The sequence below is a fragment of the Hylobates moloch genome, unplaced genomic scaffold (assembly GCF_009828535.3).
Source record: "Hylobates moloch isolate HMO894 unplaced genomic scaffold, HMol_V3 SCAFFOLD_14, whole genome shotgun sequence".
Classification (NCBI taxonomy): domain Eukaryota; kingdom Metazoa; phylum Chordata; class Mammalia; order Primates; family Hylobatidae; genus Hylobates; species Hylobates moloch.
Window position 1 is genome coordinate 32,066,121 of NW_026652289.1, and position 22,046 is coordinate 32,088,166.

Genomic DNA, 22,046 nt, shown 5'->3' on the forward strand with positions numbered 1-22,046 from the left:
GGCCAGCTGCCACCCTAGAGGCTCTTCCTAATTCCATCTATTTCCTACTTCTGTTTCTGGAAGGCAGGAAGAGCCCCTACTTGAGCAAGCCTCTTAGCTCCTATATTAAGAAGTTGTATTTCAAATACAGATTCGAAAAAGCCAAAGAAGAAAAAAACAAGACATTGGAAGTAGCCATGAAACAACCTGGGATTTGAAGAACTTCTGGAATGTTCCTTCTCCTCTGGTCCATGCTGGGTCCGGTGGTGGGCAGTGCTCTGAGTGGTGTGTGACTGTGGCAGGGCTTTCAGGACCGAAGCGACAGCCACTCACAGAGAGCTGGGGGTGCTAGCCACTGCCTGGGTGATGTCTGCTCAAGCTCCACCCACCCTCTGCAATCCAGAAGTCTCCCCAAGTATTCTCCACCTGAATTATGTGGAAGTTTCCTGACTTCTCTACTTTCTGGGACAGCTCTCCTTGGCTGGCAGGACTGGCTTTTCCACTCAGGCTGGTGTCAGACATACTCAGAAGAATGAACATCTAATGACATGTTTGTCAAAGTAATGCCAGTCCTGCAGCCTGGGCCCAGTATCTCATTGACAGCTGCTCTGTCAGCTGGCAAACTCTACGCCCATCAAAGCTTCCCAACCATTCCTCCCGCACCGCAGGCGAGCTGACTGCTGCCGGCGCTAATGAGGCTGAGATTGTCACACACCTTCCTGGGACAAAATTGTGTTGCACAAACACACAGCGGGCCGCACGGCAGGGGAGACACACACAGACCCCAGCACCACACCAGCTGGGCAAAGCCCCCCACATCCAGGGGCTTTGAAAGGATTAACCATTGTAAACAAATATGAGCTGAGGTCACGCAAGTCACAACAGGTAGGGGGTGTGAAAAGGCATACCTAGTACACAAATAAAAAATTAAAAATACCATTACCCCAACACCCAAAAGTAGACACGGTGTTTTTTAAAGTGTGGGTCTTTTTCTAAAGCATACTTGGAAGTATAATAAGAATGTTATCGTTTTCAAACACGTTATCTTCCAAGGATTTTTGAAGCATGAGAAAGCTGTCCCTACATAATTTTGAGTATCATTAGTTTTCCTTCTGGCAGCCAACTTTTCTTAGCCGGAGCTGGAAATTAGGCCTGAACAGGCTTCCCTGAGTGAGGCTGGTGGATTTGAGGGGTGGGAGAGGGGAAACAGGACTCCCTATCATCCCAGGAAATCTGGGAGAAGGTGGGATGGGACAAATCCAGCTTAGGCTCTGGGGACATGCTCAGAGGGTGAGTCCTGCAGGGGGATCAGCTGCAGTCATAGTAAGTCAAGTATTCCGCATTTATTCCAGAAAGACATCAAGGCAAAGAGGCCAGTGGAGGCAGATCTAACTTTGGATGTAAGCACAGGAGGTTTACCGTTTAGATTCGAATCACAAATCATCAGTACTTAAATAAACAATAATTTAAAAATAACTTGCAATATTATTCTTCTGGACGCAAAAGAAGGCAAAACAAAACAAAAAGCAATGTGTAGATATTGTAGGAAACATAAACAGCACCGATGAGCAAAGTACAGTGACTGCAATCCCAGCACACAGACGTGACCACACGTCACCCTTTGAGCATCACCTGCTCCTTGGCTGTAGCCTTAGTGTACATATTTATTAATATATTCTGTGAAAATGAAATCCAACATGCAACATATTAAAATTGGGCCTTACAGAGGGAGCACTGTAGGCTTTAATCCCTGGAATTAATCAATTCTGTTAGTGAGATCCAGGGCTGGGGCTCACAGGCTCAGTCCTGCTGGTACCACCTGTGGGACCTTAAAACTCTGAGTATGGGTATAAATTAGTAGCTTCTCACCAGATTCCTTATGAGGATTTGGTTATTATTGTAATTGGTTAACATGTAATATAATTTTCTTAATGCTAAACAGGGGACAGAGCTTTCTGGGGCATGACAGGCTATTTTCCTCCCTGCTTCAACTCTGTGTTTTCTGTGTTAAGTCGCTGCACAAACACCTCCCTCATTCTCAGGGGTTCCCAGGGTGTCACTTCCCTGTCCTGTCCCTACTTCAAGCTCCTTGAACAGTACACAGTGAAGGCTGCTGAGGTCACATCATGGTCCTTGGCCCTTGTGTGTGTCCCTTGGGTTATACAGAACAGGGATAGCAGGGATTCCTGAGATCCCACTGGGAAACAGGCCTGGGGCAGAAAAGACTTTTCTGTGCCTGCTGTTTCCCATCAGAGCACAGTCAGGAGAGGACACCTCCTAAGGAGCAGTGCCAAGCTCAGATGCAGGCCTTTAGGGAGAATCATGGGGGGCTGGAGAGTGCCACACTTTGGCCTTTCGGAGTACCTTAACATTTTCTGGTTATCTGTCCTGCCACGAGCTTGGAGGTGGGGATGGGTTTGTCCAAAGCTCATTGCGCCCTGGTCCCTGGGACCTGTAAGAATCAATGGGGGATCCCTGGGGACCTAGAAACGCAGGCTGTCTGTGCCCCAGGCCTCCTGAATGAGATTCTGCATTTCATCAGGATCCCCAGGGGATGTGTGCATATGATAATTTGAGAAGTGCTGCTCTACGGGACTCAAACCATTTAGATGGGCTGATTCTCCACTTTAGCTACACGTTAGAATCACTAGGGAACTTTTAAAAATTAGCCATGCTGGCCGGGCGCCATGGCTCACACCTGTAATCCCACCCCTTTGGGAGGCCGAGGTGGGTTGATCACTTGAGGTCAGGAATTTTAGACCAGCCTGGCCAACATGGTGAAACTTCATCTCTACTAAAAATACAAAAATTAGCTGGGCATGGTGGCACAGGCCTGTAGTACCAGCTACTCAGGAGGCTGAGGCAGGAGAATCGCTTGAACCTGGGAGGTGGAAGTTGCAGTGAGCCGAGGTCATGCCACTGTACTCCAGCCTGGGTGACAGAGCAAGACACTGTCTCAAAAAAAAAAAAAAAAAAAAAAGAAAGAAAGAAAAAGAAAAAGAAAAAATTACCTATGCTTGCTCACTCCCTGCCCCCCTGCCCCAAGATGCTCCAGTGGGTCCAGGTGGTGCCAGGGCCCTGCCGGTTTGAGCCACTACCCAGTGACCGCGTGGGCCGTGGTTGAGAAACACACCTTTAGATCAGCAACTGCTGACCAGGAGGGGAGGGAGCAGCGCCTCCTGTGGGGCTTTTTCAGATGACACAGTCACCTACCCAACAGGCCCCAAACAGACTCAAGGTCCCTGTCCCCACCCTCATCCCTCAGTGCTGCTGAGAGGAGCAGCAGGAGGATAAGGGAGCCTCATGTGCACTGGAAAGGTGGAGGTGCTACCCCCAAATCGGGGACAGCGTTCTATCACCCATGCCACTTTGATCTCACAGTAACAGAGCAAGGCCTTCCTACCACGTAACTGAAAAAAGACATATGTCTAAAACAAAGAAAAAGAAAATTTACAAAGATACAAGTTGAACACTCTGGAAAGATTTAGTGCTGGGCAATGTCAAGAAGCAAATTCGTCTCCCATTTCATAACGTGATGGATGTGAAAAGATGCCTTCCAGAAACATCACCCTGGTCAGCTGCTGGACATTTCAGATGGAGTAAAAACACTCAGACAACTGAACAAAGTGTCTGCCAAGCCAGGTACAGTGGCCGATCGTTAGTGAACATGGTTAAGGGCACAAACATGGGCCTCTCAGACCCAACACGTTGACCCTTTCATCTCCCATAGTCTGGCCTTGCATTTAAGAATGAGTGTTGAAGCATTACGACAGGGTTCACATGGCAATTCTGTGATTTCTGAGTTGTTGACCTTGAACAAGTTTCCAGGCTTCTCTTACCCTCATGTTCCTCAGCTATAAAACGGAGATAAAAGTACCATGTTCCAGGTTGTCGTGAGGGTTTTATGACATTATTTCGTAAAGTTCTGAACTTTGTACATGTAGTGCCTGGTACATACTAAGGGATTAACAAATATTTGTTAACAATGATATCCTACTGGTCTTAAAAGTGGTGCAACTGTAGCGGAAAATCTGGCAATATGCGCTAAGAGCTTAAAGATGTTCAAGACCAATAATTCAACTTCTATAAACCTACATTACAGAAATAACCTTGAAACCAAGTATTAAGAGATGGGAAGGAAATGCTTTCAGTAGAAGAGAATAACTAGAAGCAACCCAAATGTCCCACAGGAGAAGAGGGATTAGGTCAATAACCGCGCATAGTACTCCCACAGACAATGATGTTTCTTTTGGTTCCGAGTGCTGCCCAATTTATGAATCACTTTTTGATCAAATTATTAAATTGTAAAAAATAAAATAAAATAAGTGAAATGATGTTTCACTTGATCACAGGAGTTAGGTGGTGCCCTAGGTAAATGTCACCGATAGACGGTTAAGAGAAAAAAGCAAAATACAACATTACATACACCTTATAAGTACAATAAAGTTAAAACAAAGTCCCTTAAACACAGAGAAGCAGAGTCTAGGAGAGAAGATGTCAAGATGCTCATTGTGCTTGTGTTTGAGATAGCGGGATTCGGGATGATTCTTTTCCCTTCTTCCTTTTTTTTTAAATTTTTTTTTTCAATTTTTCCTTAATAAACATGTATCATTTTTATAATGAGAAAACAAAACTAAATCCTTATTCTTAAAAGTTATTTAACCCAACATGAAGTGATGTCCCATTTGTTAAGATCTGTGAGTCCACAATAAATTTTGTACACGGTTCCTCAATTTTTAGAATTTAGGAGTCCCAAGACATATTTTATGATGAAAGAGCACCAAATGATGGATATTTGATTTCCATTGGTTGAGAACTCCTTGTTCCTACATAGCCTAGACACCCTGCAGGATGAGCATGGCAGGTCACACCCAGGCAGGCGTAAGCACCGCCCTGTCCTTACCGTTAAGCGTCTCCATGGCGCGTTCTGGACACACAGCTGACTCCTCCGGCCCCACACACCAGTACATGCTGGGTGGTCTCTGCGACATGCCAGCCATCAACCCTTGCAGCAGCCGATCTTCAAAGGCAGGTCCTGCTGTTGTCACTGCCACTGCCGCTGGCCATGGGGTGCGTTAAGGCATGGACTCATAGCCATGGCTGAGCAGAAAGCTTTCTTGTTCTGGTGGTGAAAAACAATCAAAACAGAAAGCTTTTATAATTCCTGTCCTCCTCCCCTGCAAATATTTGCATGGGTTCATTGAGTTTTCCCTCTGCAACATTCCTTTTTGTAGTCAAAACCCATCCAGCCAAACCCATCAGGTGTGGTCAATGGGAAGGCAGAGCTCCCCCTATCCCATCTCGATGCTGGGCTCAGGTCTTGTCTACCTGAGAAGAGTCTCAAACAAACCCCAGACAATTGCAAAACACATACTGGTAACAGCTTCATTCATGGTTCAATCAACGCACACCCACTGTCACTTGCAAGGCAGCCAGTCTCTGTGTGAGGCTCAGTGGCACCAAGATGGCTCAAGGAGGCTCTTGCCCTCGGGGGCACACTCCAGTGGGGGTAGGGCAGACATAGTTAAGGTCAGTCATGATACAAGGCTCGCCTTTTGCCCAGGGCCAGTTCTTCTGGAAGCCAGAGGTGAGCATGTCATCCCAAAGGGGCAGTTAGGCAACAGTCCCAAAGACATGGAATTATTACTGGTTATGAAGTCAAGTTAGTGTGAGCTTTAACAGAAAGCTAAATGATGGAGGTTAGCAGAAATGAGCCTCAAAAATTCTGCCCCTTTCCCAGGGGACATTTGGCAATGTCTGGAGACATTTTTGGTTGTCACAACTTGGTTGGGGGAGAGTGCTACAGGCATCTAATGGGTAGAGATCAATGATGCTGCTAAACATCCTACAATGTACAGGACTGCTATTTGCAACAAAGAATTATCTGGCCCTAAAAGTTCCAAGGCGGAGTTAGACTAATCTCTGAAACTAATGACTATGACAAACTGAGACCAGGTGCTGCTCTTCTATGCTGGGCCCCCACTGAGCTTGGAGGCCCCCCCATGGGCATAAGTGCCCATCCTGGTATGGTGATTGAAGGACCAGAGGGAGGGTAAGACCCACGCCCAGCTCAGGCCTGACTTGAGGTACTACCAGAAGAAATGCATGTGTGCCTATCCTTGTTCTTATAGCGTGTCCTATACGTAATGAAGTACGAGGTAATTAGCACCCCTTGTCTGTGTTCTCTCAGATAGACAACTCTGAAATGGGGAGTGATAGTGCAGCCAAAAATATATTTTTTAAATCAAGGTTATATAAAAATAATGCCTAGGAGAATCTGTAAAGGCGAAAGCACAGCGTGGATGTCAAAGGTGTGGATTGCCTCTGTCACATGTTAGCAGTGTGACTCCCAGCTGAAATGTGTGTGTGTCTCAGTTTTTCGCCTGTTAAAAATAGACATCCACCCTTATGCCCTGGCCCGCTAGTGGGGTTACTGTGTGAATTCAACTAAAGTGAAGTTTCTGCAGCCTCTCTCTACGACAGGGCCGGGGTGGTCATTACCTGTAGTACCAGTGTGCAGACTTGGAGGCCAGTGGGTCTCCCACCTCCCCGCTAATTAATAAGATCAGAATATCAATGCTGGAGGGCAGATGCCAGCCTCACCAGTGGGTAGATTCTAGAAGGTGCAGTGAGCAGTAGGGGTACAAAGAAAGGTACAGACAAGGCTGTGGGAATTTCTCACCTAAAAGCCTAGCAATCAGGCACCTGGCCCAGGTGGACTGGACTCGTCAAGGCAGGGGAAGGTGGAGCTAGGAAAGCCAGGCTCCAGCAGCCTTGTGCAAGCTGCACATGTTTCAGAGCCAAAGAGGGATGGTCGAGACACACCATGTGTGGGAAACACCCGTGTTTGAAGTTGGGAAGCCTGAAAAGTCGAAGGAGGAAAGGAAAAACGATCAATCTGGGTGAAATTTAGGGGATGATTAAAGCCTTATAAATAGCAAAACCTGATTTGGAAAATCAACCTGTGACAGAGAGAGGAAGAGCCAGCAAGACAGAATCTGTTTTAAAATAAAGGCTCCAAATCACACATTCACATCCAGAAACTGAGAAGCACAGTTGCCATCTGCTTTCAGACACCTCTCCAAAACAGCTACCGCACATAACCAACAGCATTTCAAAAATCCAAACGCTAGACATTCTTCCTGAAAACAGAAGTGTCTTACCATATAATGTTTTTAAGTTTAAAAAAAAATCTGAAAATTATTTCAGGCTAACCCTCACCCAGCACATTTTGTTCCCCTTTTCATTTTCAGTTTCCTTTTGAAAATCACTTTACCAGTGGAAGCTTCTGCCCCTGGAGCAGTTTTAAAATTCTAGTTACTATTTTGGCTTATATTCTAAGGTAGAAGTTTTAAGATGAGGTAATTCAAATTTTGCTCAATTTTTGCCCTCAAATGGATCTTTGCTTCCTCCTGCTTCTTTTGGGTTCAGATTGGGGCCAACAAATGATGGTTACAAGTTACATGTCTTCATTATACACCCTAAAGAGGGCATCAAGAGGTTTTCAGCAGTAATGTTGGTTTAAATGATTTTTCAAAACCTCATCAATTTCCTTTTGCCAACTATTTATACCTGCATTAAAGAATAATCTTAAATATTTAATGGAAAAGAAGATAGACAGCTGCAGTGGCTCATGCTTGTAATCCCAGCTCTTTGGGAGGCCGAGGCGGGTAGATCACTTGAGGTCAGGAGTTCGAGATCAGCCTGGCCAACATGGTGAAAACCCATCTCTACTAAAAACACAAAAATTAGCTAGGCATGTTGGTGGGCGCCTGTAATCCCAGCTACTTGGGAGGCTGAGGCATGAGAATCACTTGAACTGGGGGAGTTGGCGGTTGCAGTGAGCCAAGATTGCACCACTGCACTCCAGCCTGGGCGACACAGCAAGACTCTAGAGAAAAGAAAAGAGAGGAACCTCTCATTCATTCTACAAATGTCTTACTGAGTTCCTTCTATGAAGACGGAACTTCATGAGATTGTGAAGCTGGTGGGGGAGCAGACAGCTAAGTAATTGCTATGAAGTTTCTGACAGCAGAGAAGCCTGGGTATTTTAGAAGGCTTGGGAAGGACTGTCGATATTGAAGAGTTAGAAGACCCTTGTAAGCAAAGCATGCTAGACACGCTCACTCGTATCACCCAGGTCCTTTTTGAACCAAAATCCTGGTCAAAATGGTTAGCCCATGATTCTAGAAATCTCTTGAGTGCTATTTGCATCCCTTACGAACATTGATTGGCTTGCCTACAAAATGTGTTTAACGGGTCTGTGGGCATCAAAATATCTTGGAGCTGCAGGCCAGAGAAATATGTTGTTCTCAATCCTAGATGAGCACCAAAAGGGTGGAGGAGAGAAATGCTCCATGAGTCTGAAACCACAGGTAAGTTAGGGTTGTCCATTCCCCATCCAGTCACTCTACCACCATGCACGGGGTGTCTCCCTGTACAGATATGGGAATGAGAGCTCAGCAATAAGCAAGACAGATCAGTCTCTGACCCCAGGAGCTCCAGTGGAGACCACAAGGTAATTAAGGAGAAATTAAACAGATACAGAAGGAGTACAGAGTGGGGACTGCAGGGAGGCTGCAGAGTGAGGGATGTGAGAGACAGCGTGGATTTTCAGAGGGTGACCAGGGAAGACTTTCTGAGGCTGTGTGAAGTCAGGAGGCAGCAGTGCAGGGGACCAGTGCTGGACAGCGAGCTCAGGCAGTGTGGCTGGGGGCAATGGCCTGGTGGTCCGAGACAGCAGAGGCTGGATCAGCTGGGGGTGTGAGAAGAAGGAGGTCTCCTGGATTGCATGCCAATTGCAAGGAGAAGCTACTGAAGAACTCCATAAAGAGTCCGATTTACCCATTTAAACACACAGACACACACATACACACACACACACACACACACACACGCATGCTGCTATACAGGGAATGGAAGGAGGGGGAACTGTAATCCTACAGTAAAGAGATGATAGTACCCTGGGGCGGGGGGGGGGGGGGGGGGCATAAGAAAAATGGGACAGATCAGGACACATTTTAGATCATTTTAGATGTAGATTCAACAGACTGAATGTTTTTGATCTGAGCATCTGAGCTGACTGCGAGGTTCGATTTACCCATTTGGTCCGATTTACCCATTTAAACACACAGACACACACACACACACACACACACACACACACGCACGCTGCTATATAGGGAATGGAGGAAGGGGGAACTGTAATCCTACAGTAAAGAGATGATGGTACCCTGGACGAGAGGCGGGGGTGGGGGTGTGTGGGTGTGTATGTGTGTATATCTGGGCACATTTTAGACGTAGATTCAACAGACTGAATGTTTTTGATCTGAGCATCTGAGCTGACTGCAAGGTCACTCCCAGAGACATTGACATTTGGGAGAGGGAAAGGTTTGGCTGACCACAAGACCTCCTTTAGGAACAAATTAGCTGTGAGGTTAGTTTGTTATATTATTTTCTCTTTCAGGACATAGGCAAAGATGAAGAAAATCAAATCATAAAAGGCATTTAATGTTAACATTTTCCAAAATTGTGCATGCTCTAGCTATCCCTTTAATGTCTGGGCATTTTGGTACCCTGTGAGTGAGTGGCAAACTCTAAAATTAGTGTACATGGTGAGAGGTTTGCTAAAAGCTATATTGCCCCTGTTTCTGTACCTGTTGCAGGGGAAGTGTTTGTGGGAGAAAAACTTCGTGGCCTCAAACTGTGAAGGGGTAGGTTGAGATGGCCACAGGGGTCCTCAAATTCTCCACCAACGTCTCCTCGCTGACCCTGCCTTCCTAGGCTTCCTTCCTGCGTCCCTGCCGGCCAGGAAGGTCCCCTGCAGATTGCAGAGACCGTGGTAGACAGAGCAGTTGGATCTGTACCAGCCAGAGACTACCTGGGCAAGAAGCATAACCCAGACATTGAGGAGGGTGAAGCCTCGCTGGGCCACCCCGCAACACCAGGAGGCCCCGGGACCAGCGAGAGGCTCCCGGGCGGTCTCTTGCCAACACCCTGGCACAGGCGCACCCGCGCGCTCACACTCCGCCCGCTCCCCGCCAGAGGACTGGGTTTTCTCCAAAGGCAGAGGAAACATACGGACTCCCTGGTGTATTTCCCTACTTTTGTTTCTCGCCTCTGCTTCCCGGCATTCCCGACCCTGTCGCGTACGGGCTTTCGGGGTTCCCTGTTCGGGCCCCACACACTCCCCTCCCACAAGCTGGCTGGGCTCCGGGCGTGGCGGAGGCCGCGGGGACCTGAGACCGGGGTCGCCCCACACGCCCTCCGCGCCCCCCGGGCTGCGGCCCCCGCGCCACGGCCACCCACGCCCGACCACGCGGCCGCCCGGAGCGCAGGCCCCAGGACAGGCAGAGGCCGGGGCTCCCCGCGGACGGACGCCGGGCGCGGGCTCTGGGTTCCCCGGGCCGGCCGGGAGGCAGCCAGGCCCCTGGGGGGCGCGGGCAGGAGCGGCACTTACCTGAGGCGGCGGCGGGGCCGGGTGCGGGCGCTCCGGGACGCGGGGCCCGGCGGACACTGGGGGCCGGGGCCTGGCCGTCCCACCGCCGTCTGCCCCCCGCGCCTCGGGCCGCGCGCCGGGGCCGGGCCCAGACGCACTTCCTCAATCCTGAGGCCGGCGGGCGGGCGGGGAGGGCGGGCGGCGCGGAGAGCTCGCAGAGCAAGGCCGCGGCCAGCTCTCCCCGGAAGGGTGGCTAGGCGTCCCCTCGGTGGCCGCCTCAGTTTCCCCAGCCGTAACTCGCAGGCGATCGGGAGACGCCGGGGTCCGCGGGCCCTTCTGGTACCAGGTCTCTCCTTCAGGTTCGGGCACCCGGCTCCCTCCACGCGGGGCGAGCGCGGCGATGAGATTGGTCCGTGCGCTCAGCCCCGCTTTCACTCACCCTCTGCTCCAGTGGCAGCAAAATCAGCAGATCAGCCCCTAACTTGCATGTGGCCCATACACTCCGGCCGTAAAAATTGAAAAGCCAGGGAATATTCATTTGTGTACAGCTCTTTACAGGGCAATACAGAAATATGTAATTCTAAGGCGTTAACGATTTGCGATTTGCATATCCTCCATCACATGGATTTTACTAATTCAATCATGGATGTATGCAAAGAATTTGCTGTTTGGTGAATCACTGTTAATTGTCGGCTTTGGGGGAATACATAAAACGTGGAATATTGGCAATGTATCGTGTTTCAACCTTTTGTAAATGTGTCATCAGGCTGCTGAGGCTAATACAGAAACGCAGACCGTGAAGATCAGCGTCCACGGTGCAGGCGGGCCTCACACTGAGCTCCACATGTCCACCCAGGGACAAGGCCTGGTCAGGAAAAGCCGAGGGTTCCACGCCCTGCAGTACCAGCGCCCTAGGCTCCTATCCTGAATGTTATGACTCGCATATTCCCAGGATTTAGCGCAAATTTCCCCCATCCTCGCTGCCATTCGCAGAACCCGGGCAGCTGCAGGGCTCCTACAGTACCTCCCGGACACCGCGGGGCCGCGTTTCCTTGAGTGGCTTCTTGGGTCCCCGGTTGGAGAGGGGACCACTGAGCAGCTTCGCTCTGCTCCTGGGAGGCTACTGCTGCCACTGGACGACTTTCCAAAAGGGTGAGCGCAGTTCTGCGATCCTGTTCTCACCCCTGAGGGCCTCACACCAGTTTGCAAGAGCCAGCAGTGTGATTGCCACCGATAAGTTCCCAACAATCTGCAGGGCGTGGTGTCCTCGGTGCTGAGAGAGCCCCGCGACGGCGGTGCAGCTCCTCCAGGGCGCGCAGTCCCGCCACCTGGCGCCACCGCGAGGGAGCGCAGGCCCAGGGCCCGGGCAGACGCCGGAGGGGACGCGGCAGATGAAGACGGGGCACCTCCACTTCCCTTCTAAATGAGCTTGGGAACAGGCTAGGAAATGTCCCCACTGTAGAAAACAGCAGGAACATTTGACACGCGGATAACCTATGTTGAGCTCGTCACACTCCCAGCATTTAATTCTAGCCGTTAGGCATGTGTTAGCCACAGCTTCGCATAGGAAGGTTATTGCAGCTGAGATTCCTTTCCACTTCTTCCTAAGGGTCGCTGACCCAGGGTTCTCTAGCCTTTGCTGGTGATCCCACCCGGATTCTCAGCACCCGAGGTTGGAATGACCCCTCCAGAGTGGGCGGGGTAGCTGGAAGGCATCTCCCTGAACTGACTTTTCTGCCTTCTTGAAGGCGCAGTGGCTGAGAGCTCCTTCAGTGTGTTTTCCGGTTGTCTTTCTGCAGCCCAGTACGCAGTTTCCTCGGACAGTCTTCCTTGAGCAACTTCCTAAACGCCCTTCATGATCCCCCTTCAAGCTCATGCCCAGGAGCAGGGAGCAAAGCCATTAGAAAGGCTCCATCCACCAGCAGGAGAAGCTAGGACATCCCAAAGCGTCCACTTCTAGAGAGCGTGCCAACCCCCACACGCACACCAGGCACACAAACCATGTGCGCACACGCACACCACACCCTCCAATCGTCCCCAGAGCGGCTCCGTTCAGGGAGTCACGTTCTGGGACACCAAAGGAGGGAAAATATCCTTCTCCTGTAGTTTTCTGCTCACATTTGGATTGAGAAATGGGACGTCTCTAAATAATGTGTCTAAATTCTCCTAACATAAGTGCGTATCTTACGAGAGATCTGATCCCAGCCTCCCTCAAGTTTTTCGCTAAAGTGGTGGTGCTTTGCCACCCATGTCAAAGTGATCTGGACTTTCCACATCAAATGCAAAGGATGAGCCTGGAGGGCGTACCCCAGGACCAGCAACGATCTTGAACCAATGGCAGCGTCAGCTCACAACGTGGTGATTGAGGCTTCTTGTTTAGAAGCTTTAGAAACTTGAGGTCAGTAAAACCCAAACTGATCCTTTCTCTAGATCCTCTAGATTTCTTTAGAGGAAAAGGTGACAAAAACAGACACTTGTGCTCACCATCAGGGGCACAATGCTGTCGGTCAACCCTCATGCAGTCCTCCCCACCATTTCCTACACGGACATCACCACTACTTTATGATAAAAGGAGACTCAGGCAGCTTAGATAACAGCTGAAACTCAGCCAGCTATGACACGGAACCTCTGAGGCCCAGCTCCTCGCCTGGTCAACCCCCAAGCCCACAGAAATGGGTTTCACACTCAGGCAAAGCACTGGGCCCAACTGACCAAGCAAATGTAATTTTATGCTTACATTATTGATCCTGCTTTAATATCAGCCATTTCATACAGGTCTCAGAAAGAGAAAGGCCTACGATCGAATTCAAATGACTTTGGTCTTTAAATGAAAAAGCATAATGTTTCTCAAATATCCAATTTTATTTAATCATTCTTGCATTGTGGAATACGATCTGCAACTAGGATCAGAATTCCCGGGCCTATAGATTTTTAAACCACACCACAGGGGTAAACCTTAAAAGAAGTGAAACCTAACACTATATATATTTCCATTTCTAAATACAGTATATTACAGAAGGTTAAATATACCACCTCTGTGTACTTACAACTATAAAAAGATACATTAGCTATACCAATTATAAATAATGTAGCATTTCATATTAAAGACATTATTGTACAATGAAAGAATAGGAACCCTCTAACATATCACTATCAAGGTTAGTGTCTATAGCTACTTGAGATAAAATACTGAAAATTCAGTGTATGAAGCCAAATCCTGATTGAACAAGTGATTGGTAGTATAAGTGATGTGTTAGCTGATGGAAGGAAGGTGAATGTGGTAATTTATATCTCTGACAAGGGTGATAGGCCCATTTTATACACGGTTTTCCTTATACACACACAGGTTCTGATACGGGGCCTCATTTTATGATTGCCCTCTCCAACTTCATTTGCAAACTTAAGCACTACTTTCCCAATTAGGAAAGTACTAGTTAGTAACCATAAAAGTATCCGAATTATACATTTGTTTTTGTTTTTGAAGCTATGTGGGAACATTTTCAGTTTCCCAAGTTAAAACATGAAATTGCACATCATCATTTGAATACCTAAAGAGAAAAAGAAAAATTCACAACCTACCAGTGAAATACTCAGGCCATTTGGATGAAGACCCAGGTCCTCCATAGAATCCAGGTGTTATTTACTAATCAGAAATTGATATCAAAATAAGACTTAAAAATAACAAGGCTGTGTTAGCACAGCAGTCTTTCCAGTTGTGTATGCTTTACTAATCTAAAATGGGTAATGGAACTGGAGAAAAGGAAGACTACACAGACCTATCATAAGACGTTAGTGAACATGATAGAAATGCATAATTTGTTAAAGCGAATTACGGCTCTGATTTGTCAAATGAGGAGGTTAATTATCCTAGGATTTGCTATGCTGTTGTGGTGTTAGAAGATTGGATCTTTAGCAGCAAAGGTAATATCAACAATATTTTCTGCTTAAGAAAGTGCCTTGGTTAAGGTAGACCACGATATCGTTTTTGACTAAGCTCTCCGGGCTATTGATTCTGTCATATTCCAAAGGCAGTATTGGTTTGAAGCTGAATCTCATGGTCAATGTCAATATGCAATCCACAAAGACCCTGACACCCTTCCATGATACGCACTTCCCAAAAGTTTCTCACTGTGAAATCCTTTTTTTTTTTTTTTTTTAAACAAAAACAAAAACGAAAAACCTTACTGTGAATCCTTTCCCATGGAATGGTCCCACCTTTACCTCGGAAAGAGGCGTGGCTTGCTCTATGAGCAGGTCCACCCTGAGGAGATCACAGGCACAAGAGCCCTGCTTGCGGAACACACAGGGGGGTTTTCCCACATTCGTACTGGAGTCAGGTTCGGCAAAGCATTTCAAGCAACTGCTGGACACTTCAGATACCACTCCCTGTTAGCAACGCCCTGAGTATCTCACTGTCTCCAGGATCTGGTCTACAGGGAAGAACAGAAATGGCCAACAGCTCCCTCCCTAGGCAGGACTGCGACTTCACAGACAGCATATAGGCATCCCCAGTTTGGTGAATAGACAGGAGAGTGAGAGGAAAACAGCAATCATTCAACTCCAGTAGATGGGAAGCCTCCAGAAGAATGTGTCCTGGGAAGGTCACAAATGTCATTTTTTTCTCCAGCACATTTCATCTGCCACATTCTGCTGTCCCATATTCGAGGAAGGAGCCCCGCCTTTCCTTCAGGGGTTCTTGTCGCCAAGTTTGATGGTGACAGTTTTCACTTCTGTGTATTCGGCCAAAGCGTATTCACCTCTGTGATCACAGAAAAGAGGAGAATTCAAAATGGGCACGTCCCTTAGCCATTGTATAGAAACTGTTCTGATGCTTCAACATTCCATCAGGCCACTGGAGGCTTATGCAAAAGGTCAAAATGTGACGACTTCATGGAATAATAGCCAGGACTATAACACCACTGGAAAGTGTCAGTAGCTGCATAGTGACTTCAGTGTAAATATCAAGGTCTTCTTGTGTGTGATGCTTTTGAAATGGCCAGGACTAAGGGTTTACCTTTAGAGAATGAAGGGGATTTAAAAAAAGTAAAGACGTGAATTCCCTGGGGTGGCAAGAGAGAGCAAAAAGAGAAGGCCTGGTGGACAGTGGGGTGGGTGTGAACAAGGGAGGAGCAGAAATTACACAGGGTTTATCACTTTTAGATGGCAATTGGGAACTGCTTGAAGAGGAGACAGAAGAGGCAGAGACCCAAAGCTATTGGTTGGGGATGTGGCCAGAGGACCAGAGGGAAGAACACCAAGGGCCTGAAGTTGGCCTTAGAGTGCACAGCTGGGGACCAGCTGTCAGAGAGTGAGGCCAGCCTAGGGGGCGTGAGGGAAGCAGATGTTAGCACAGACTGGACACGGGGAGGCCACAGCCCTTGGGTTTACATCCTTGGTATAGTTCCTTTCTTTAAATCTTGCAGGGCTCAGGTGATCCTTCCCTGGCACCATGGGCCGTCTTCAGGGTAGCTTCCCTTCCAAGACCCAAGAGGCAGCTTTGGAGAGATTTAAATCCCTCTAAGCGCTTGATCTGCTGTCAGGTGAAGAAAAATGTGTGCTTGTTTAGGAAGAGATGAAGGTAGAGGTGGCCATTGGAGTCTCTGTAGTTAAAAAGACCTGTGACAGAATCCCATCTCCTCCCTTAGATCAATGGTTCTCAAAGTGTGGTCCCCAGACCAGCAGCATCAGCCTCACCGCTGAACTTGCCAGAAATGCAGATTCTCAGGCCTTCCCCAGCCCTACTATTGTAGGCAGAATAAGCATCTCCCCAAAGGTATCCAAAATCGGATCCCCCGAACCTGTGAATACGTTGGGCTACATAGTGAAGAACTAATGTTGCAGATGGAATTCAAGTTACTAATCAATTGACTTTAAAAGAGGGAGACTATCCTGGATCATCCAGGCAGACCCAGTGTAATCACAAGGGTCCCTAAAACTGGCAGAAGAAGAGAGGCAGAGCAAAATGAGATTATAGAAACAGGTTCAGAGAGCAGCAGTGCTGGCTTTGAAGATGGAAGATGGGGCCACCAGCCTAGGAATGTGAGCAGCCTCTAGAGGATGGAAAAGGCAAGGAAGCGGATTGTCTCCTGAGAACCTCCAAAAAGGAATGCAGCCCTTGATTTTAGCTCAGGGAGACCTGTGTCAGATTTTTATCCTACAGAACTATAAGATAATAGATTTATGTTATTTAAGCCACTGATGTTATGGTAACTTCTTGTAGGCGCAATAAAAAACTAATAAACTTACTGAATCAGAAACTCTATGGTGGGGCCCAGACATCTATATTTTAACAAGTCCTCCAAGTGATTCTGATGCATACTGAAGTTAGAGAACCACTGGCTTAGAACTATGTTGCTTAGGTAAGTTCTTTGCCTTCCCTGAGCCTCTACTTCATCAACTATCAAATGGGAATACCATCACCTCCTTGTAATTATAACAATTACAGATAATCACATAGAGCCCCTACTATGTGTTAGGCAGAAAATGAATGATAGGTGCCATTGAGATTTTTAGGTCATTTCCTAAAACAAATAGTTCCAGAACCCACGAAAATAAGTGAATTATTTTATAATCTTTCCTAAATAAAACACAAAATATAAAAGCCATAAACAGAATGCTAAATTCTACTTTTGTAGAGCAGAGACTCCATCAAAAACTCCCAAATGACAAACTAGAAAAAAAAATTACAACAGTGTGTGAAAATCAGAGTGTGATTTTCCTTAATATACAAAGAGCTCTTGCAAACCAACAAAAAAAACACAAATACCCAAATGGAAAAATCAACAAAGGACAGGAATAGTTAGTTTGCAGAAAAAGAAATATGAATTACCAAGAAGTGTGAAAATGGTGCTCAACGCCATCATGATTAAAGAAATGTAACCAAAACAGTGGTGAGCCCACTTTTCATGTGGCAGATTACTCAATTTTAGTAACTTATTCTGAAAACAATCTCCCACAAGTGTATACTTCCACTTGTATACACAAGGAAGTACATCAGCATGGTTTGTAATAGCAAAACCCCTTGGAAATACACAAAAGTTCCTCATAGGAGACCATCAATAAAAAGAATGGAAGGATATCCAAAACCCAGTCTCAATAACAAAATATAGCTTGCTCCCATTTCATTTGAAAACAGAAAAGAACACACATATATAAATCCATTGTATGCAAATAAAATGCACAATACACTTTAAAAAGTGAGAATATAATGTTGCATTGTAAAAATTCAAAGCCAATAATTATTTCTCAAGTTAGTAAAGGAAAGAAAAACAAACAAAGTGAGGAAATCAGATTGAATTAACACATAACTAACACATGCAGTAGGATTAAAGCATTCCTTTAAGAATAAATACATAGCTCCTCTCATTCTTTCATTTCTGAAGTTGCTGTCCTGGTTCAAATTCTTGCTGCTCTTATTCCACCCAGTGGGACATCTCCTAAATGGATTCTCAGCTAGTCTCATCCACTTTGGAGTTCAAAGCTGCCCATGAGCCCAGCCTTACTCCTATTAAACCTCACCAGAATGTCAGGAGGCCCTGGGACTGGTGGCTGTGTAGTTCACTGCAGTATGCTCAGAGCCTAGCATCACGCCTGGTGAATCAAAGATGCTCAAGAAATATTTGCCAAGCGAACAAAAGAAGGAACGAACAAATGAATGATGGAACAACGTTTACCTCTAACAAATGGGACTGAAGGTCAGGGAGGGAAGCCTTGACTTTCCATATCTCTATTGTGCAGATTTTTTGGTTACTGTATCATTTTTATTAAGAAGAAAGGCACCCAGGAGGAAGAGGAATTTCGGCCTCCATCCTGAGACCCGCACAGAAACAGCTCCCGGAGGGGCCCGTGGGTGGGCGGCCAGAAGTCAGCCCAGTCCAGGTGGCCGGGGATGGGGAAAACCATGGAATCCCCCGCACGATGCTCCAGCATTAAAAAAGGGGAACTTCTTGCAACATGAAGACATTAATTAGAGACAACTGAAGACAGAAATTGGTTTTCCAGGCAGTTTCTAGGCTCTTTGTGAATTATTTTTAAATATTTTATCAAAAGCCTTGAGAAAATATAGGCCAAGGGTCTAAAAAACAGACATTCAAAAAAGTCCCGATGGTGGCTAACTGGCAGGAGGACGCATGGGCTGTGTTCAGTGAGTCCTCACCAAGCCCTGCTCTGTGCCCCGCGAGGGGGTGTTAAGGAGCCGAAAGCACTGTTAGGGTGGCAAGAGGGAAGCTTGCAATGAGGGCGAATCACCAGCGCAAAGCAGTACACGCCAGGGATTGGGGGCCCTGCAGCTTCTATGCCAGGGACATTTGCTTCGGGGACTGGAGTTCTTGCTGTGGGGTGAGGCTGTGTCTGGCCTCTGGGAGGAGGGCTGTGTGGGGTCTGGGTTCCCCAGCCCTAATGACCCAGCTGGTTGAAGGCAGCAGATGAAAGGAGAAATGACCATGCAAACCCTGGGTGGCCTCACGAACAGGTGGCGGACAAGGGTGATCCCTGTTGCGCAAGGTCCTGCACCGTGGTGGGTCCAAGGACTAAGCTGCCAGCATTCACTTCTGTCACCTACCAGCTTCCTGTGCCATTTTCTCATCTGAAAACAGCTGGACCCGTCTCATGGATGGGCATGAGGATGGTATGAAGGAACAGGCACAGAGAGCTCAACGGAGCCTGCTGCAGAGTCTGTGCTCAGCAAATCCCAGCTGTTGCCAGCACTGCTGCTGTTGGAGGGCCCAAGGGGGGACCCTGGTGACCCCAGCCCCGGCTGCCTGTCCCTGGCGGGGCAGGTGTAGGAAGTGATGAAGCAGGGGCTCACAGAACTCAAATACAAATAGGCCACTAGAGGGAGGAAATGCAATTTCTGCAAAGGGGTTTCATGGCCAAGAATTACTGATGTCCGCTGAAGGCGAAGCCAGCCACAGGGATAAGGGGAAGGCTAATGGGCACACTTCACTCACATGTGCAGACGCCTTGGGGTATTTGCCGAGAGTCAGGGATGGACTACAAAGCAGGACTGAGGTGGGAGGGGGACAGGCCCCCAATTCCACATAGACTGGTCAAGAACATCTGTTCGGGGATGGAAGCCAGGCCCATCCCTTCATAGCATCTTTAAGAATCTCAAAAGAAAGCCACAAAAAGGCCCCAGCCCAGGCCCAAGGTGAGGGGGAAGCGTTTGAGTCTGTTCCCGCTGGAAGAAGTGCAAACAAGGGAGTACATTTGTATATAAATAGGACAGACTGGTGAAATAAAAGGAAGAGTTTGGGTCCCTAGAGACGTCCCAGGAACCTGGGGTGTTGTCACAGATGGTTCCTTGGGAACACTGATCCTACAAAATGTTTGTCCACACAGGCTAATAAAATCCTGAGCTAGGGAGAGAAGACAGTGTCCAGCTGGAAACCACACATCTCCACTCCCGGGATGCTCTAGCCAGCTCTGGGCCTGGGCCAGATGCAAGAAGTTCCACCCATTAATCTAAACCTAGGGAACTCATTTTCCCAGCAGGCAGGACAAAAAAGGAAGTGTGAAGGGGTTTGCACACACAGTGGAGGGGTTTGCAGTGGGTCTGCACACACAGTGGAGGGTTTGCAGTGGGTTTGCACACACAGTGGAGGGGTTTGCAGTGGGTTTGCACACACAGTGGAGGGGTTTGCAGTGGGTTTGCACACGTGGAGGGTTTGCACACACAGTGGAGGGTTTGCAGTGGGTTTGCACACACATGTGGAGGGATTTGCAGTGGGTTTGCACACACAGTGGAGGGATTTGCAGTAGGCTTGCATATACCGAGAGGGCTGCAGAGGCCCAGCAGGAGGTGTTGTCATATGCCTCCTGGGAGGGGGCCCCTGCTAGGCTCAGAAAAAAGGACCCAGCAGGTAGGAGCCTTACCTGGGTCAGCCTTACCTGTCTTCACTGCTGTGAGTGGGGAGTTGTGTGAATAATGACACCCCACATCTGGCAAAAGCACACTTTTTCAGTTCTGCCTGTGTCCCTGTCCAGGGAGCTTCTGTCAAATATCCACTGAATGTCCCCAGCATGATGGGTGCTGGGCAGACACAAAAGCTGAGGCCTGGAGGGGGGCAGGCTGAGGATGTGAGTGGGAAGGGTGGGGGTGGTGGGCTGGAGAGAGGAAGGGATTGGTTCCCACCAGCCCTAGAGGGACACAGCTGGCCCAGACAGTGCGGCGGGGGTGGGGGGGGGGTGTCAGCAGATTGGAGCCTGAGTCACTGCCTGCAAATCTAGTGGATCTTGTGTTCAGCCCATGGCAGGCTCAGAATGATGGAAACACTTACAGTTCTCTGCCATTTCCTGACATTTTAAAGCCACCAAATGGAGCCTGTGCATAGAGGGCGTTGTAGCAGTTGATCCTGGAAAAGAATGGAAGAAGGCTCAGAGTCATCTGGAGAAGACCCCCTGGCTCCTGGCACTGCAGCCACTGAGCCCCCGATGCAGGGCATTGTCTAATAAATAGTCTTTTGCCAAAGCTTCCATGATGAAAACACAAGGTGCTCTCGACTTCTGTCTTCTCATTCTTCCCATCAGCAACTAAAATTTGGAAATCCTCAAGTACAGAGTGTGTTTCATTGGGATAGGAATGAAATGATAAGGGGAGAAAAAAGAAGAGAGGGCCAGGCAGGATGACTCACGCCTGTAATCCCAGCACTTTGGGAGGCTGAGACGGATGGACCACCTGAGGTCAGGAGTTCAAGACCAGCCTGACCAACATGGTGAAACCCTATCTCTACTAAAAATACAAAAATTAGCTGAGTGTGGTGGCAGGCGCCTGTAGTCCCAGCTACTGGGGAGGCTGAGGCAGGAGAATTCCTTGAACCTGGGAGGTGGAGGTTGCAGTGAGCCGAGAGTGCGCCACTGCACTCCTGCCTGGGGGACAGAGCGAGACTCCATCTCAAAAAAAAAAAAAAAAAAAACAGAAAGCAAGCAAGCAAGAGAAAGAAAGAAAGAAAGAAAGAAAGAAAGAAAGAAAGAAAGAAAGAAAGAGAAGGAAGGAAGGAAGGAAGGAAGGAAAGAAAGAAAGAAAGAAAGAAAGAAAGAAAGAAAGAAAGAAAGAAAGAAAGAAAGAAAGAAAGAAAGAAAGAAAGGAAGGAAGGAAGGAAGGAAGAAAGAAATCGATCGATCAGGGTGCAGAGGAATAAGAATTAGCTTTGAAATGAGAACAGATCTGACCCGAAAGTTCTCCTGCTTCCTGGTTATATGATTCTGGGCTTATTGCTCAACCTCTCTGAGCCTCAATTCATTAATCTTTAAAATGGGGATCACAAAACATAATCTGCAGAATTACTGATGAGGCAGAGACTAGTATCCATATTTTGCAGATGGGCATGAACTGCTTTTAGAATCAGAATGGAAAATAAAGTTGGAGGGGCAGTACAGCACAGGGGTCACAGGCACAGGCACTGGAGCCCTCTTGGCCATCTGCTAGCTGTGTGACCCTGGGCAAGTCACTTCATCTCTCTGTGCCTCAATTTTCTCATCTATGAAATGGAGACATAATGGCACCTACTTCAGAAGGTGGTCATGAAGATGGAAGGAAGCACTGAGATAGGGCTTGGTACATAATATACAATGTAAACAATGAGAAACTCTCAGTTAATAGAAGAATAATGAATTTAGCAAGAAGCAACTC

General features: G+C 47.7%; 2 protein-coding genes and 1 long non-coding RNA gene across 5 annotated transcripts in view; 1 reads left to right on the forward strand and 2 right to left on the reverse strand.

Annotated features, from left to right (window-relative positions):
• LRRK1 (leucine rich repeat kinase 1) overlaps positions 1-10,956 on the reverse strand; it is a 162,418-nt gene extending 151,462 nt beyond the window's left edge. The window contains exons 1-2 of one of the 3 annotated variants that reach the window (XM_032175551.2): positions 10,857-10,956; positions 4,883-5,101 (exon numbers count right to left, since the gene is read on the reverse strand). In XM_032175551.2, coding sequence (XP_032031442.1) covers positions 4,883-4,979 — 97 coding nt within the window. In that variant the 5' untranslated portion in view covers positions 4,980-5,101; positions 10,857-10,956. Of the gene's footprint in view, positions 1-4,882; positions 5,102-10,438; positions 10,532-10,856 lie in introns of those variants that run through there. The other 2 variants (XM_032175550.2, XM_058428008.1) reach the window with 2 other exon arrangements.
• Positions 10,625-16,674, forward strand: LOC131381248 (uncharacterized). The gene is made up of 2 exons (XR_009209864.1): positions 10,625-11,088; positions 13,902-16,674. It is a non-coding gene; the product is annotated as an uncharacterized LOC131381248 (long non-coding RNA).
• The window catches only part of ALDH1A3 (aldehyde dehydrogenase 1 family member A3), a 35,885-nt gene continuing 27,099 nt past the window's right edge, over positions 13,261-22,046 (reverse strand). The window contains exons 12-13 of the mRNA XM_032175554.2: positions 20,695-20,769; positions 13,261-15,176 (exon numbers count right to left, since the gene is read on the reverse strand). Of these exons, the coding sequence (XP_032031445.1) occupies positions 15,104-15,176; positions 20,695-20,769 (148 nt within the window). The 3' untranslated portion in view covers positions 13,261-15,103. The remainder of the gene's footprint in view (positions 15,177-20,694; positions 20,770-22,046) is intronic.